At 36.2% G+C, this 14,845-nt stretch overlaps 1 protein-coding gene across 1 annotated transcript in view; it reads left to right on the plus strand.

The window, feature by feature from the left end:
• The window catches only part of LOC130907878 (atypical kinase COQ8A, mitochondrial-like), a 35,983-nt gene that overhangs the window by 9,266 nt on the left and 11,872 nt on the right, over window positions 1-14,845 (plus strand). Inside the window, exons 2-6 of the mRNA XM_057823375.1 lie at window positions 1,349-1,452; window positions 2,627-2,709; window positions 2,786-3,142; window positions 6,063-6,129; window positions 14,300-14,374. Of these exons, the coding sequence (XP_057679358.1) occupies window positions 1,359-1,452; window positions 2,627-2,709; window positions 2,786-3,142; window positions 6,063-6,129; window positions 14,300-14,374 (676 nt within the window). The 5' untranslated portion in view covers window positions 1,349-1,358. The remainder of the gene's footprint in view (window positions 1-1,348; window positions 1,453-2,626; window positions 2,710-2,785; window positions 3,143-6,062; window positions 6,130-14,299; window positions 14,375-14,845) is intronic.

The raw sequence follows: 14,845 nt of genomic DNA on the forward strand, positions 1-14,845 counted from the left end.
AAACAAATATAAATAAATCATTATCAACACAATTAATGAATTAATTGAAGATCCATTTTTGGGGAAAGTCGACTATATGGTTATTTTTTTTTTAAAAATCCATGGGTAATAAATAATGTATATAATAATTCAGAATAAAATAAAAAAAAAATAGAAAATAAAGAAAAATCTAGTAAATTGAAAAATAATGTTGCAATATATATACTAATATATATACATATAAATATATATATATTTGTTTTTCTCTGGGAATTTTATTTTTTTATTTATTTTTTAAAATAAGTTTCTTGTGACCTCACACAGCATATTCTTTGTCCACCATTGATGGCAATCGACGTCTAATCCCTTTTTTCCTCAAAGTATAATAAAAAAAAAAAGTTTTAACCATGTTACTGTCCCACCAAATTATCTTTAAACAACAAAACGTAGCAAAATTATTGTATTTATTAAATGCTTCATTGAGTGAGTCCACTCACATCCACTCATGCTCATGAGACCAGCCTCTCGTCACTTACACAATGAGTTGCCACAGCATACTACCGCTAGTGTTTAACAAGCTAAACGATGATTGACAGATCTGCGGCTTTGAAGATAGCGCTACCAAGCTTTTCTGGCAAGATCAAAGCAGCACCCCTGTCACTCATCGTTGACTTTAACAAGCAAACTCTTGCTGTGCGCTGAACAAGAGAAGCAACAGGAGGGAGAGAGTGAGAGGCTGAATGTGATCGGATCGGGACATCTTTATAAATTCTGTATTTAATTCTTTTTTGATTGAAAGAAAAAATCCGCGATAGACTGAGGGTGCGAAGTTTGAAGTGCAAAGTAGCGAGCGATCACTGTAGTATATAAATATTTCAATAAACAACTATGTTCAACACAGTTTCCTTGGAGCCAATCACTCAACAGATAACAAGCTGATCCTGTGAGGACTCTAATTGGTTAAAGAGAAAATACAATATACATGATCTGGAAGTAGCTATGAAATAAAGCGAAAACACTGTACAACTGAATAAACAATTAAAAATATAAGGACAACATTTTGTAGGTCAGTCCTTCTGACCTGCAGAGAAGGCCCTGACCGCAGATTCACTGCTATTTAGAACACGACAGAGGGGGAACCAAGCGCTATGTTTAGCGCTCCAACCCCAACAGTGACAACAATGTGGCCGTCCGACTTTCAACAGCATTCCTTCCGCCTCTTGTCAAATGAGCGTGTGAGGGTCCGAGTATTTTAAGAAGTGAAGCGGTACCCTAGCGAGGCAGAAGTCAGAGCGCACGCGTGTTTGCTTAGCGCTTCTTATTCTTCCTAACGTCACATTTGAATACGCATCTGTGTTTCGTTTTGTAGCGGGTCCGTCATGGCGGGCGACATGATGATGCTGATGCGAGGCTTGGCGAAGCTGAGTCAGGCCGTGGTGGAGATGCAAAGCAACGCCCTGCGTGGCGGGACAGGTGGGTGGACTTGTTTTACATTCGGCATGTGATTAATCACATTGTTGTGTGTACAATCCAGTAGTGTATAACTGATATTTACTTTAAATATACTGTCTTATGGATGAAAATGTGTGTGTGTGGGGGGAGGGGGGTTTCAACAAATGCTAACACAATTAGCTCATTAGGTTAGCGCAACTTCTTTGCTAGCTCTAATAAACTTCAGAGGTAACTCAGATGTAATTTGTTAACTTGTCCAACCATATTATTAATATTTTGGCCTGATTAGTTTGTTATGATCATTCCTAATATTGTTAATTGGTCCCATTATGGACTTAAATTAGCTAAAAATATGTATTTAACTATTAAGATTTTATATTTTATATTCCTTGAAATCTATATTTTAATTAAGATCCTTTCAAATGGTCACTTTTAGTGTTAAATTCACCTTCACCCTTTCTCGGACACTCATTTAAATACTATTTAATACATTTTTTTCAAGTTTAAGTTTATTTCAGTTTTTGATTCATTTTGAATGAATAAATAAATTATTTTTTTGTTCAGTTTTTGATTATTCTTTTATTTTTTTCACTATATTAATTTAATTAATAATTCATTAATTTATACATGAATTTATTTAAAAAATAATTTTAAACATTTGTTTTAAAAATAGAAAAATAATCAATAATAATAATATTACCTTTTTTTATATGACCAAAAACTTATAACCATATAAAGGATTAAAATCAATTTTTAACTCATCAAATAAATGTAAGAAAGACAAACTTGGCAAACATAAAATTGATAAAATTTTAAAATAAATGATTTTTTTTCCCAGTTTTTAATTCATTTTTAATTTTTTCATTAATTTTTATCATTAATTAAATTATTCATCAATTTATACATTTATTTATTTCTTAAATGATTTTAAAAAGACGTTTTAAAAATACAAAAAAAAAAACAAATAATAATAATATTAGTTTTTTTATAGGACCAAAAACTTGCCTTATTAATGATTAAAATGAATTTTACCTCATTTAATAAATGTAAGAAAGACAAACTTAGTAAACATGTAATTGATGAAACTCATTGACTGCCATTGACGGTAATACACGTCCAATTCAATTGGACGAGGAAAGGTTGGCAGCGTCAATGAGTTACAAAAAACAGTTCCTAAAATATTAATATTTATTAGGCCTTCCTGGTGTCGGCGCCGCTGTCCAAAATTTTCAAACGGTTGCCGAGCAAGGCATCGCCATGGTGGTGACGAAAGCGCAGGTAAGAATTACGCCTAAAAACAAACAAAATGGCTGTAAAACGCGATTTGTAGCGTGTCGTCATTTTTCTCAAAAAGGAGCTGAGTCAGCAGCAAGCCGCCCCGGAGTCCGATTTTCCTCCCGATTCGTCTGAATTCAGCGAGTATGACGAGTTCGTAGCCGATCGCAGGGCGGATGCCGAGGAGGAATCGGCCGTTCGGAGCACGAAGAGCTCGCCGTTCGCCGGCTACAAAGATCCCTCGCGAGAGTTCGGCAACAGGTGGTACCACACGGACGCCCGCCACCGGCATTTGCTGACGAGCGGGTGGCTCGGGGTGTCCGGGCGGCGGCGCTACCACCAGGAGCCGTCGTCGTCCGTGGGCGGGCTGACGGCCGAAGATCTGGAGAAGGCACGGCAGAGCAAGCGGAGCGACGTCAAGCCGCACAAGCAGATGGTAACGTTTTGAGTATACCAGAAAATACAGTTTTAACCTTTCTAGCTAGCATTGAGGGCTATAGACGTCGAATCCAATCCAAAATGGATTAGCACCTATTTTTGTCAATGCTAGCAAATGAATTGATTTTTTTTAATTTTTTTTTATTCAGTATTATTGTATTGCTTCTTCTTTTTGATATAGAAATTATTATTTCGTCATTTTTCTTTCCTTGTGTATCAGTGTATTATTTCCTAACTTAGTCGTTAAAGCTTAAAAATAATACATGAGATTATTGATAATATTGAATATTAATTGAATATATAATTTATTACGGATCATTTTTCATTGAAAGATCATGTGTATTTTGTTATATTCACCCAAAAAATATGTAACATGAATTAAAAATGACATACATATATACTAAGCTTGAGAACGATAAACCGATACGACCGGATATCCGGTTTTCCAGGTGAGAGATACAGATGTATCGATTGTAAAGTTACCATTCGACAGTAATTAGCCATTAAATATTCAGTGAACCGATAGTAGAGATAGAATTCGGCTATCGCGAGCACAAGAATCGGCTTCTAATGCCTAGTCCAATGCATTGCTTAATATGATAATTTAGCTTTTACTTCACATGCTACGCTAGTGTCTTTCAGTGAATGACACAAGTGCGCGTCATTCGCCACACAGCGGACACTTAGATCGAGACCGCACGCATGATATAATATGGACAAGCACTACTCACAGTCGTGGTTGCCACAAGTTACATCCCATGCATTTCGGCAGAACCGCTACTAGTCGCCGTCATTACCTGATCGTCACGGGCGTGTCATAACAACGCGAGAGCTAACGAAACCACTGTAACGCACGCAGCGTCGTGTTTTCTTCACAGCCCAAAACGAAAACGAAACTAGTAGTGGCAACGAAGCAACATGCTAAAACAATGGACAGTGTGATCACCGACGGCAGCGACGTGCTGTGATTGATTTTCAACGCACCCAGGAAAACAAAAGTCGGACTTTTAAGTGATGAAAGCAGCCAGATCTGTTCGCATGGGACAGAGCTTGTGTGAAGTGTGGAGCGGTACAGAAATCGTGAGTTTTAACCCTGAAAAATAACCCACTACAATGCTGGAAAGGGCGGCATATTGTTTCCACGAAACGCAGTCTGCTTAAATATGAACATGTGGATTAGTTGATCTTCCTCAAGAAAAATTTGCCCTTCAAAAAAGATATGGACAGTGATGAGCAATAAAAAATGAGGAAGCACGGGCATAAGTGAATGACTTTGCTGTGTGTTAGGTTAAAGTAATGATTATTGACCTGTCTAAAATGCTATGTTTTTATTCCCCCAATTATACCAGTCGTAAAGCATAATTTATTATTTATTTATGATACCACTAGCAGGTTTAATTTTTTTTTCAAGAGCTGCTGCATATAATTAATATTTTTTGTTTGTAAGATGTTTACATTGAAAGTTTGCACTTAAATTACTTACCTCTTGTGTTAAAAACACCAGGAAATACAGTAATTGAATTACTGCACTTTATTGTTGTCTGTGACTGGAGTTTTATTGTATTATCAGTCCCATCCAACAAAATGACGGTCATATAGTAAGCCTTATTTATTTTCTCATAAAAAATAAAACATAACATTGGTATCAAATTTTGTAAATTTTGCTATTAAAAAATATGGTCTTTTTTATATTTGTAAAATACTGTACGAACACACACAACAAATGTTTACTATCGCATCGTTTTCACTCTGTATCGAACGGTATCGTTCTTAAACTGTATCGAATCGTATCGAATCGCTGGGCCTTAAAAATGTATCGTTTTCACTCTGTATCGAACCGTATCGTTCTTAAACTGTATTGAATCGTATCGAATCGCTGGGCCTTAAAAATGTATCGTTTTTTAATCGAATCGTACCTGTGTATCTAGATACATATCGAATCAGCTTCATGCCAGAGATTCCCAACCCTAATATATACGTATATAATATACATAATACTAATATGTTTTAATAAAACTTTGCTAATATTTGAATTACTCTTAGTAGAAAACATTTTAGTCAATATAATTAATAATTTAGCTTTAAAAAAATAATATATGAATTAAAGTCTATTAATTTTTTTTGAAAATTAATGTGAATTTACTAATATAAATAGAAGATATAATTTATTAAAAATCATTTTTTATTGAAGGATCACATATACAGTATATTTTTATCTTCAATGAGAAAACTAAAAATAATATGTATATCATGAATTAAAATTACATTAAAATAATGTACATAATAGTAATATACCTTAATAAAACTGTTCCTATTTGAATAAATAATTAAATTTATATATATATATATATATATATATATATATAAAATCTTAATTAATAATTTAGCTTTAAAAATTGTATACAAATGAAAATCAATTAAAATAAAAAATAGGCATTAATATTATATTTATTAATATAATATAAATAGAAAATAGAATTTATTCAAGATAATTTTTCATACATTTGTTATATTCAATTAATTCACTTAAAATAATTTAGATAATTTGAATTAAAATTACGTTAAAAAAACGATTTAGTACGGTAGTAAACTTTAATAAAACTGGTTCACGTTTTAATAATTAATAAGATTATTAATATAAATAATTTAACAATTTAGGTTTAAAAATAAAATATGAATCCAAATCAATTTAAATTTTAATTAAAATTATAATTAAAAATAAAACCAAGATTAAATAATTGAAAAAATGTCAGTCCTCCCAATGTCAATCATTTTGATAAACTATGTAATTATTTCAATGCTATGTAATCATTTTCCAAATACTTGAATAATAATGAATTTAAATCATTTTTAATTTAGCTTTTTATTATTTACTTTCCGTCATTAACTGAGTGTTTCATATTTTTGATGTCTTCCAGCTGAGCGAGAGCGCACGTGAGAGGAAGGTGCCCGTGACCCGCCTTGGCAGACTCGCCAACTTTGGAGGTAACGCTTTCCAAAAATGACAAATTACGACTTGGCCTAAAAAAGTAACGTACATTTTTGTTAAATACCGCATTAAATTGCACACTTTAATGACTGGGTCTGATTTTAAATCAAGCTGTCGAGTCAGTTTAACATCTTTAAAACTAGTGCTAAGCCAGAGATTTATGACTATTTTGGAATAATATCAAAGCTCAATTAAGTGAACACTTGTCAAGTTTCCGCCTGTAACTTTAAACCCGCTCCCATAACTCAACACTTTCAGACCCGAGCGAGGGGCACCGCGTTCACCTCTGGGAAGGAAATACTGTGAATCGTGCACTGTACATGTGTTTAACTCAGTGGCTGCCATTGATAGCAGTAGACGTCTATTTGGACTGGATGAAGTAATACTATGTTAATATGGACAGTACATCAGTATCGTCCTGAAATCAGTTTTTCCCTCAGTGCTATATGAACCTGGCGGGCTGTGCTTCAAAAGAGTATGTATTTTATGATAAATAGGTATCATACACAGTGGTATGAAAAAGTATCTGAGCCATTTGGGATTTCTCACATTTCTGCAGAAAATTACCATCAAATGTGATCTAATCTCAAAATCACACAGATGAAAAAACTGTCTGCATTAACTAAAACCACCCAAACATTTACAGGTTTTCATATTTTAATGAGGATAGTTTCCAAACAATGACAGAAGGGGGAAAAATAAGTAAGTGAACCATCACATTTAACATTTTGTGCCCCCCCCCCCCCCCCCCTTTGGCAGCAAAACTTCAACCAGAAGCTTCCTGTAGCACCAGATCAGTCTGGCGTATCAATCAGGACTAATCTTGGCCCATTCTTCGCTGCAAAACTGCTGTAGTTCAGTCAAATTGCTGGGATGTCTGGCATGAATCGCTGTCTTTTGGTCATGGCACAGCATCTCAATGGGTTTTAAGTCTGGACTTTGACTTGGCCACTCCAGACCGTGTATTTTGTTCTTCTGAAACCATTCTGAAGTTGATTTACATATGTGTTTTGGATCATTGTCTTGTCGCAGCATCCATCCTCTTTTTAGCTTCAGCTATCTGACAGGCAGCCTCAAATTTTCCTGCTAAACATCCTGATAAACTTTTGAAGTCATTCTTCCATTAACGATTGCTAGTTGTCCATGAAAACCTTTAAATGTTTGGGTGATTTTAGATAAAGCACTGTTTTTTCATCCGTGTGATTTTGACCACGATCAGATCACATTTGATGGTGATTTTATGCAGAAATATGAAAAACTTCAAAAGGTTCAGATACTTTTTCATTCCACTGTATGTGGATAGTTTTTGTTAGAATTATACAAAAGAAGTTTGTGTAATACAGTATATTATTTCAACTTAAGGACTAAAATGACCTAAATATTACTTTTCCCCACTCATTTTCAGTGTGTCAGTGTGTGATTGCTGGACTTCAAATCAACATTTTTTGGGGAAAAAAAATCATATTTGAAAATACATAAAATTTTTAAAAAATGGATAACAAAAACAATAAAAAATAATCACAAAACTACTTCTCATTCAAAAATCATTTAATTTAGTGCATATACAGTGGGGCAAATAAGTATTTAGTCAACCACCAATTGTGCAAGTTCTCCTCCTTGAAAAGATTACAGAGGGCTGTAATTGTCAACATGGGTAAACCCCAACCATGAGAGACAGAATGTGGAAAAAAAACAGAAAATCACATTGTTTGATTTTTAAAGAATTTATTTCCAAATTACAGTGGAAAATAAGTATTTGATCACCTATAAACAAGCAAGATTACTGGCTGTCAAAGAGATCTAACTTCTTCTAACGAGGTCTAACGAGGCTCCACTCGTTACCTGTATTAGTGGCACCAGTTTTAACTCTTTATCTGTATAAAAGACACCTATCCACAATTTCAGTCAGTCATACTCCAAACTCCACTATGGTCAAGACCAAAGAGCTGTCGAAGGAGACCATAGACAAAATTGTAGACCTGCACCAGGCTGGGAAGACTGAATCTGCAATAGGTAAAACGCTTGGTGTAAAGAAATCAACTGTGGGAGCAATTATTAGAAAATGGAAGACATACAAGACCACTGATAATCTCCCTCGATCTGCGGCTCCATGCAAGATCTCACTCCGTGGCGTCAAAATTATAACAAGAGCGGTGAGCAAAAATCCCAGAACCACACGGGGGGGACCTAGTGATTGACCTACAGAGAGTTGGGACCACAGTAATAAAGTAACACAATGCGCCGCCAGGGACTCAAATCCTGCACTGCCAGACGTGTCCCCCTGCTGAAGAAAGTACACGTCCTGGCCCGTCTGCAGTTCGCTAGAGAGCATTTGGATGATCCAGAAGAGGACTGAGAGAATGTGTTATGGTCAGATGAAACCAAAATAGAATGTTTTGGTAGAAACACAGGTTCTCGTGTTTGGAGGAGAAAGGATACTGAATTGTATCCGAAGAACACCATACCCACTGTGAAGGATGGGGGTGGAAACATCATGCTTTGGGGCTGTTTTTCTGCAAAGGGACCAGGATGACTGAACTTTGTAAAGGAAAGAATGAATGGGGCCATGTATCAAGAGGTTATGAGTGAAAATCTCCTTCCATCAGCAAGGGCATTAAAGATGAGACGTGGCTGGGTCTTTCAGCATGACAATGATCCCAAACACACAACCAGGGCAACAAAGGAGTGCCTTCGTAAGAAGCATTTCAAGGTCCTGGAGTGGCCTAGCCAGTCCCCAGATCTCAACCCCATAGAAAATCTGTGGAGGGAGTTGAACGCCCATGTTGCCCAACGACAGCCCCAAAACACCACTGCTCTGGAGGAGATCTGCATGGAGGAATGGGCCTAAATACCAGTACAGTGTGTGAAAAGCTTGTGAAGAGTTACAGAAATCGTTTGGCCTCCATTATTGCCAACAAAGGGTACATAACAAAGTATTGAGACTAACTTGTGGTATTGACCAAATACTTATTTTCCATCGTGATTAGCAAATAAATTCTTTAAAAATCAAACAATGTGATTTTCTGTTTTTTTTTTCCACATTCTGCCTCTCATGGTTGAGGTTTACCCATGTTGACAATTACAGGCCTCTCTAATATTTTCAAGTGGGAGAACTTGCACAATTAGTGGTTGACTAAATACTTATTTGCCCCACTGTACTTATTCTATAAATACATATCAATTTTATTTTGCATGCTCTCATTTTTTTTTTGTAATCATACGTATCCCTTTAAATTTTTAAACGTAAGTACTGAATGATTTATTTTAGAGTGAAAGAAATTACAGACAATAATCCCATTCATTCATTTGCTGCCAGGCTCTCACAGTTCAAATGGATTGGAAGTCTATTGCCGTCACTACCACTGAAACATAAATATCTGTAGTATATTAATGTTAATATGTAGTATATCTGTAATATTTGTAGCTTGCTGTTTTTGAGTCATGTAGTCAGGTGTAACTAGGCACAAGAGAGAGAAGATGGCACGTACGACACGTGAGTCCGACTGAAAGGGCAGAACAGAGCCAAATTTAGCCACAACAAAACAAGAGGGGCTTTTAGCTAGCCTGCCAACGCAAAATAATGGACCCACTGGGTCAAACTGCAGTCACTAACTACAGAGAGATGCGATAAACTAGTTAGTAGTTTTTCGATTAAAAAAAGAGCTCCAAATCAAATTTTGCTGCTTCGAGGATTTGTTTAATTATAGTTGCGTCGTAATGGATTGGTTTGAAAAAGTGTTGCATTTAGTTTCATGAAATTTTGATGGATACACTGCCCTCTAGTGGCAACAGTGAATATGCTATAACTCATCTAACATGGCTGAATCCAACTGCTCCCTGTTAAGACAAAGTTAAGGTATGTTTTTGTTTGAGCCAATATGTTTGTTTATACATGTTATTTAGTTTAGAAGTATATTTAGCACCTTTTTTGTGGGAATATGTGTTTGAATGATTTGGTAAGAACTTAGTAAAAATAACGTTAGCCTTAAAGCTAGCGAACTTTTGCTATGTAATTATCTTGTCTTTGCCTTTTTGGCAAAGCCAGATAATGTTATTCTGCAACTTTATTATTATCATTTATTAATCAACTTATTCTCCGCGTTTTTTCGGCGCGCCGCACAGCCCGTACCGCTGAACCGATTGGCACCATTCAGGTATCGACACGTCCGGAATTTTCGTATGACTGTGGCTTTTTGTCAAATGGCCCCGAAAAATTTTCCGTTCGCCCGTAAAAGGCAATTTTCCGAAAAAAAAAAATTTCAAACCGCGAGGACATTGCATTGATGCCATTGACGGCCATGCATGTCGAATCTATTGATGCCAATGCACTTGGATTCAATTGACTATATGGATGTAGATGCCATTGATGGCCATGGACGTCCAAAATTTTTCCCATCCATTTTCAATGGGGAAAAAACAAAATTTCCCCAAATCAACAAAAAATGACCAGGTATCAATAAGACGTGTCCCCCAAACGTCCCCGATTCCATTGACGCTTATAGGGGGTGCTGCCATTGACGGCCATGGACGTCCAAATTTGCCATTCATTTCTCATGGCATTTACTTTATTTAATGCCATTGACGGGCATGTTTCTCCATTGTACTGATGCCAGTGTACTTGCTTTCCATTGACGCCTATGTAAGTCGATACCATTGACAGCCATGGACGTCCAAAATTTTTCCCATTCATTCTCAATGGGGAAAAAACAAAATTTCCCCAAATCAACAGAAAATGACCAGATATCAATAGGACGGGTTCCCCAAACTTCCCCGCTTCCATTGACACTTATAGAGGGTGCTGCCATTGACGGACATGGATGTCCAAATTTTCCATTCATTTCCAATGGCATTTCCTCTGTTTAATGCCATTGACGGGCATGTTTGTCCATTCTATAGATGTCAATGTACTTGGATGCCATTGACGGCTATGGACGTCCAATTTTTTTCCCATTCATTTTTTTAATGGCAAAAAAAACCAATGTACCCAAATCAACAGGAAATAACCAGATATCAATAGGACACGCCCCCAAATGTCCCGATATGATCAGGCCACGCCCCCCAAATGTTCCCAAATGACCTTATATGATAAGGCCGCGCCCCCTAAATGTTTCTTAAATGACCTGATATGATCAGGCCACGCCCCCTAACTGTTCCCAAATGACCTGATATGATCAGGCCACGCCCCCTAACTGTTCCCATATGACCTGATATCATTATCCCAGGCCCCATAAATGTCCCCAAATAGACAGGAAGTGACCTGATATTGTCCCCGAATTGTCCCCAAACCAGACTAGGCTGGGGCTTAGATCTGTATCTCCGCATGGCAAAGACCAGAAGTAATTTCTCCCGAAATTGCATTTTCTAGTTTAGCCAATTGTTCTTTTGTTGTACTTAGGTCCTCATTCATTTATTTTTCATACCGTTTGAGGCTAAGCTCAGGTGTTTTAATTTCGTTTTAAATGCGTTTATTTATCTTGTGAAATGAAAGTGCAATTCTACAGGAATTTTATTTTGTATTCGCATTTTATGCTCTTTTAAAAGTGCAATCTTAGAAAGCTAAAATAAATGTAATTGCTGGCATAAACACTTGTTTCTTTGTTTCACATTTCCTGAAATTTATTCTCGAATGCATCACATGTTCATAGTCCGATTACTCGATTATTCGAACTAGCTAATCAATAGCTTAATCGATTACCTAAATAATCGATAGCTGCAGTCCTAAAAGTAGCGAAGTTTTAGCATTCATAAGTGATATTAGTGTCGAAAATCGAGGAAACGCGCAGTGACAGCTTGTCGGCTCGTCTTTTTCTTTTTCTTCCTGCTGCTGTTGTTGTTGTTGCCTTGCAGATTTGTGTTTTGATGATGTAACGGTGCGGTTATGTAACAGCCTTGGACGAGTTGTACAGCCCCCGGGTTGTATCTCGCAAGTCAAGGTTATCAAAGCTCGTCCCTGTAAGTAATGCGAAGTGATAAACAAAATATTAAATGGGATTATATTATGTAAATTCATTCAGCATTCAAGCACAAATTTACATGACAAATTTGGTGCATAGCGGTCACTGCAGTGTACCTTTCTCTTCACCTCAGAAAAAAAAAACTTAACCAAGGATTTCATAATTCATGCATAAAGGGTTAATTTTCAAAAAAAGAGAACATGTGAAATGAAATTAATATTTACAGTAGTACTACAGTAAGTGCGCTAACTACAGACAATTTTTATTTTTTAAAATTATTTCTATGTATTTTTTAAGATTTTTTTTTCTACAAGATTGTCGACTTGTACGTCCAAGAATTGCACATTGTTACATTGAAAATGAGTGGGGAAGAAAATTTATCAATTTATGTAATTTTAGTTCTTAATTTGAAATAAGATAATATGACTAGGGCTGTCAAACGATTAAATTTTTTAATCGAGTTCATCACAGCTTAAAAATTAATTAATCGTAATTAATCGCAATTCAAACCATCTCTAAAATATGCCATATTTTTCTGTAAATTATTGTTGAAATGGAAAGATAAGACAAGACGGATATATACATTCAACATACTGTACGTAAGTACTGTATTTGTTTATTATAACAATAAATCAACAAGATGGCATTAACATTATTAACATTCTTTCTGTGAAAGGGATCCACGGATAGAAAGACTTGTAATTCTTAAAGGATCTGTGTGAGTTTTTATATTGTGACTAAATATTGCCATCTAGTGTATTTGTTGAGCTTTCAGTAAATGATACTGTAGCGACTTAACTGTTCTGCCCAAATGGATAATGGGAAGTGGTGCAACCATGACTGTGTGTGGTGGCTGCGAATGCTATATCTTCTCTGCGCTGGATACACTACAGGGTGTTAAGAAAAAGATCAACTCCTGTCATTGCCTCTTATCTCTGTATAGAAGTAAATCGGCGCATTGAAGGCTGTTTGCGGCAATGCGTGAATGAGTCCTACTGCGAATGCGTTCATTGCAATAAATATTTTCACGTGATTAATTGAAAAAATTAATTACCGCCCGTTAACGCAATAAATTTGACAGCCCTAAATATGACTATGAAAATTGACTTGAAAAAAAATCAAGCAAAACTATTCACATATACCATATATATTTTTCCTGTCCTCATGCATTTTAATCAATATTTTTCAACTATTTTTACTGTTAGTTATTATTCAAGAATCTAGTATTTCATCAAATTTTGAAGCAACACTAGGTAACTTTTCAACCTTTATAAACTATTTTCATAACATTTGTGATCATATGTCTACTCACAACTAGTTGAATGACACCTCTTTTATACCTTGAGGGGCTCTTAATTTTGAGGAGGGTGGCAGGAACCGTGCCACACAAAAAACTACAAATGTGCTGACTACTTTACGGCATACGTCACTTTCCCTATTCATTATAAAGACGGAAGTCGATGCGAACGCTTTTGCGCAAATTCTGAAAAGATGGCAGAGCAACAAAAGAGACAAAACGTTTTGTCCGAGGACGGAAAAAAAGGGAGGCTACCAGGATACTCAAGAATAAACATTGGACTGGCTTTCACTCGCTAGCATCTTGCCCCCCCCCCGCCCCCTACCCAACTGGGGTTGGGTGGTGAGGTTAGCCACAAGGTTGCTAACCGTCATGCTATGGTTTAGCCACAACTGAATTCTTTACCTTATTACTGTTCATTCTTCACACATCCGCTGGAAACAGAAATGTCGTTTAATCCATCTGCAGACGACTGGGAGATTGATTTTTGATTGATTGATTGATTGATGATTTTACAACACTGTACGGATGTGCATTGGGCCTCATTGGAAACGCAATCTTCCTTAGGGCAAAACGCTTTTGTCTACCGGCGTCACTAAAATGCTACTTAATATGGTTTTCAAAATGTCAATTTAAAAAAAAAAAACACACATTTATGTGTTTCTCACTTTACCTAAAATACCATTTACTGTGTTTTGTTTTCATTTTACTCAACCTACCTTAAACAATATATAAAGTTAAAATATGTACTGTATACTTTTTATCCTGTTTTTTTGTCGCATGGCCCGCCAGGTTCATAAAACACTGAGGAAAAACTCATATCAGGATGATACTACAGTACATATTAACATAGTAACTTAGTTATTAAAAGCTGAACTGAACACTGATGCATGTAATTCCCTTGTTGTCCAACAGGTTTGGCTGTGGGTTTAGGTCTCGGCGCCTTGGCTGAAGTCGCCAAGAAGACCATCAGACATAACGACGCAACCGGTAACACGCTCGCGTTATTTTTTTTACATTCAAATTTGATTGCACTGAACTATTTTAAGTGGGTGTGCAGTGAAAGCTGTGTTTATTTATGAAACAGTAGGGGAAATAAACGTAGCGGACATTCCTTCATGCTTTTTATTGTTTACCGACACGCCGGCACACGCAGTAACACACTTCAAATAAACAGACGCTCCCTCTTTGCAGTTATCCGCTTAATCGCACACACACACACACACACACACACACACACACACACACACACACACGTTTTTGTTTGTAATCCAGTCAGGCTGCTTGTGTTAAATCCCTGTGACAGTATGTACCCTTTTGACCCACTGACACGTTAATGAGCATGTTGATTACCTCCTACAGAAGATGGAGGTTATGTATTCGGTTCTTTATTGTATGTAATGTATGTTCAAGATAACTCAAGAACGAATAAAGGGAACAAACTTGTTTTTTTTTGTTTGT

Source organism: Corythoichthys intestinalis, chromosome 19 (assembly GCF_030265065.1).
Source record: "Corythoichthys intestinalis isolate RoL2023-P3 chromosome 19, ASM3026506v1, whole genome shotgun sequence".
NCBI classification, from domain to species: Eukaryota; Metazoa; Chordata; class Actinopteri; order Syngnathiformes; family Syngnathidae; genus Corythoichthys; species Corythoichthys intestinalis.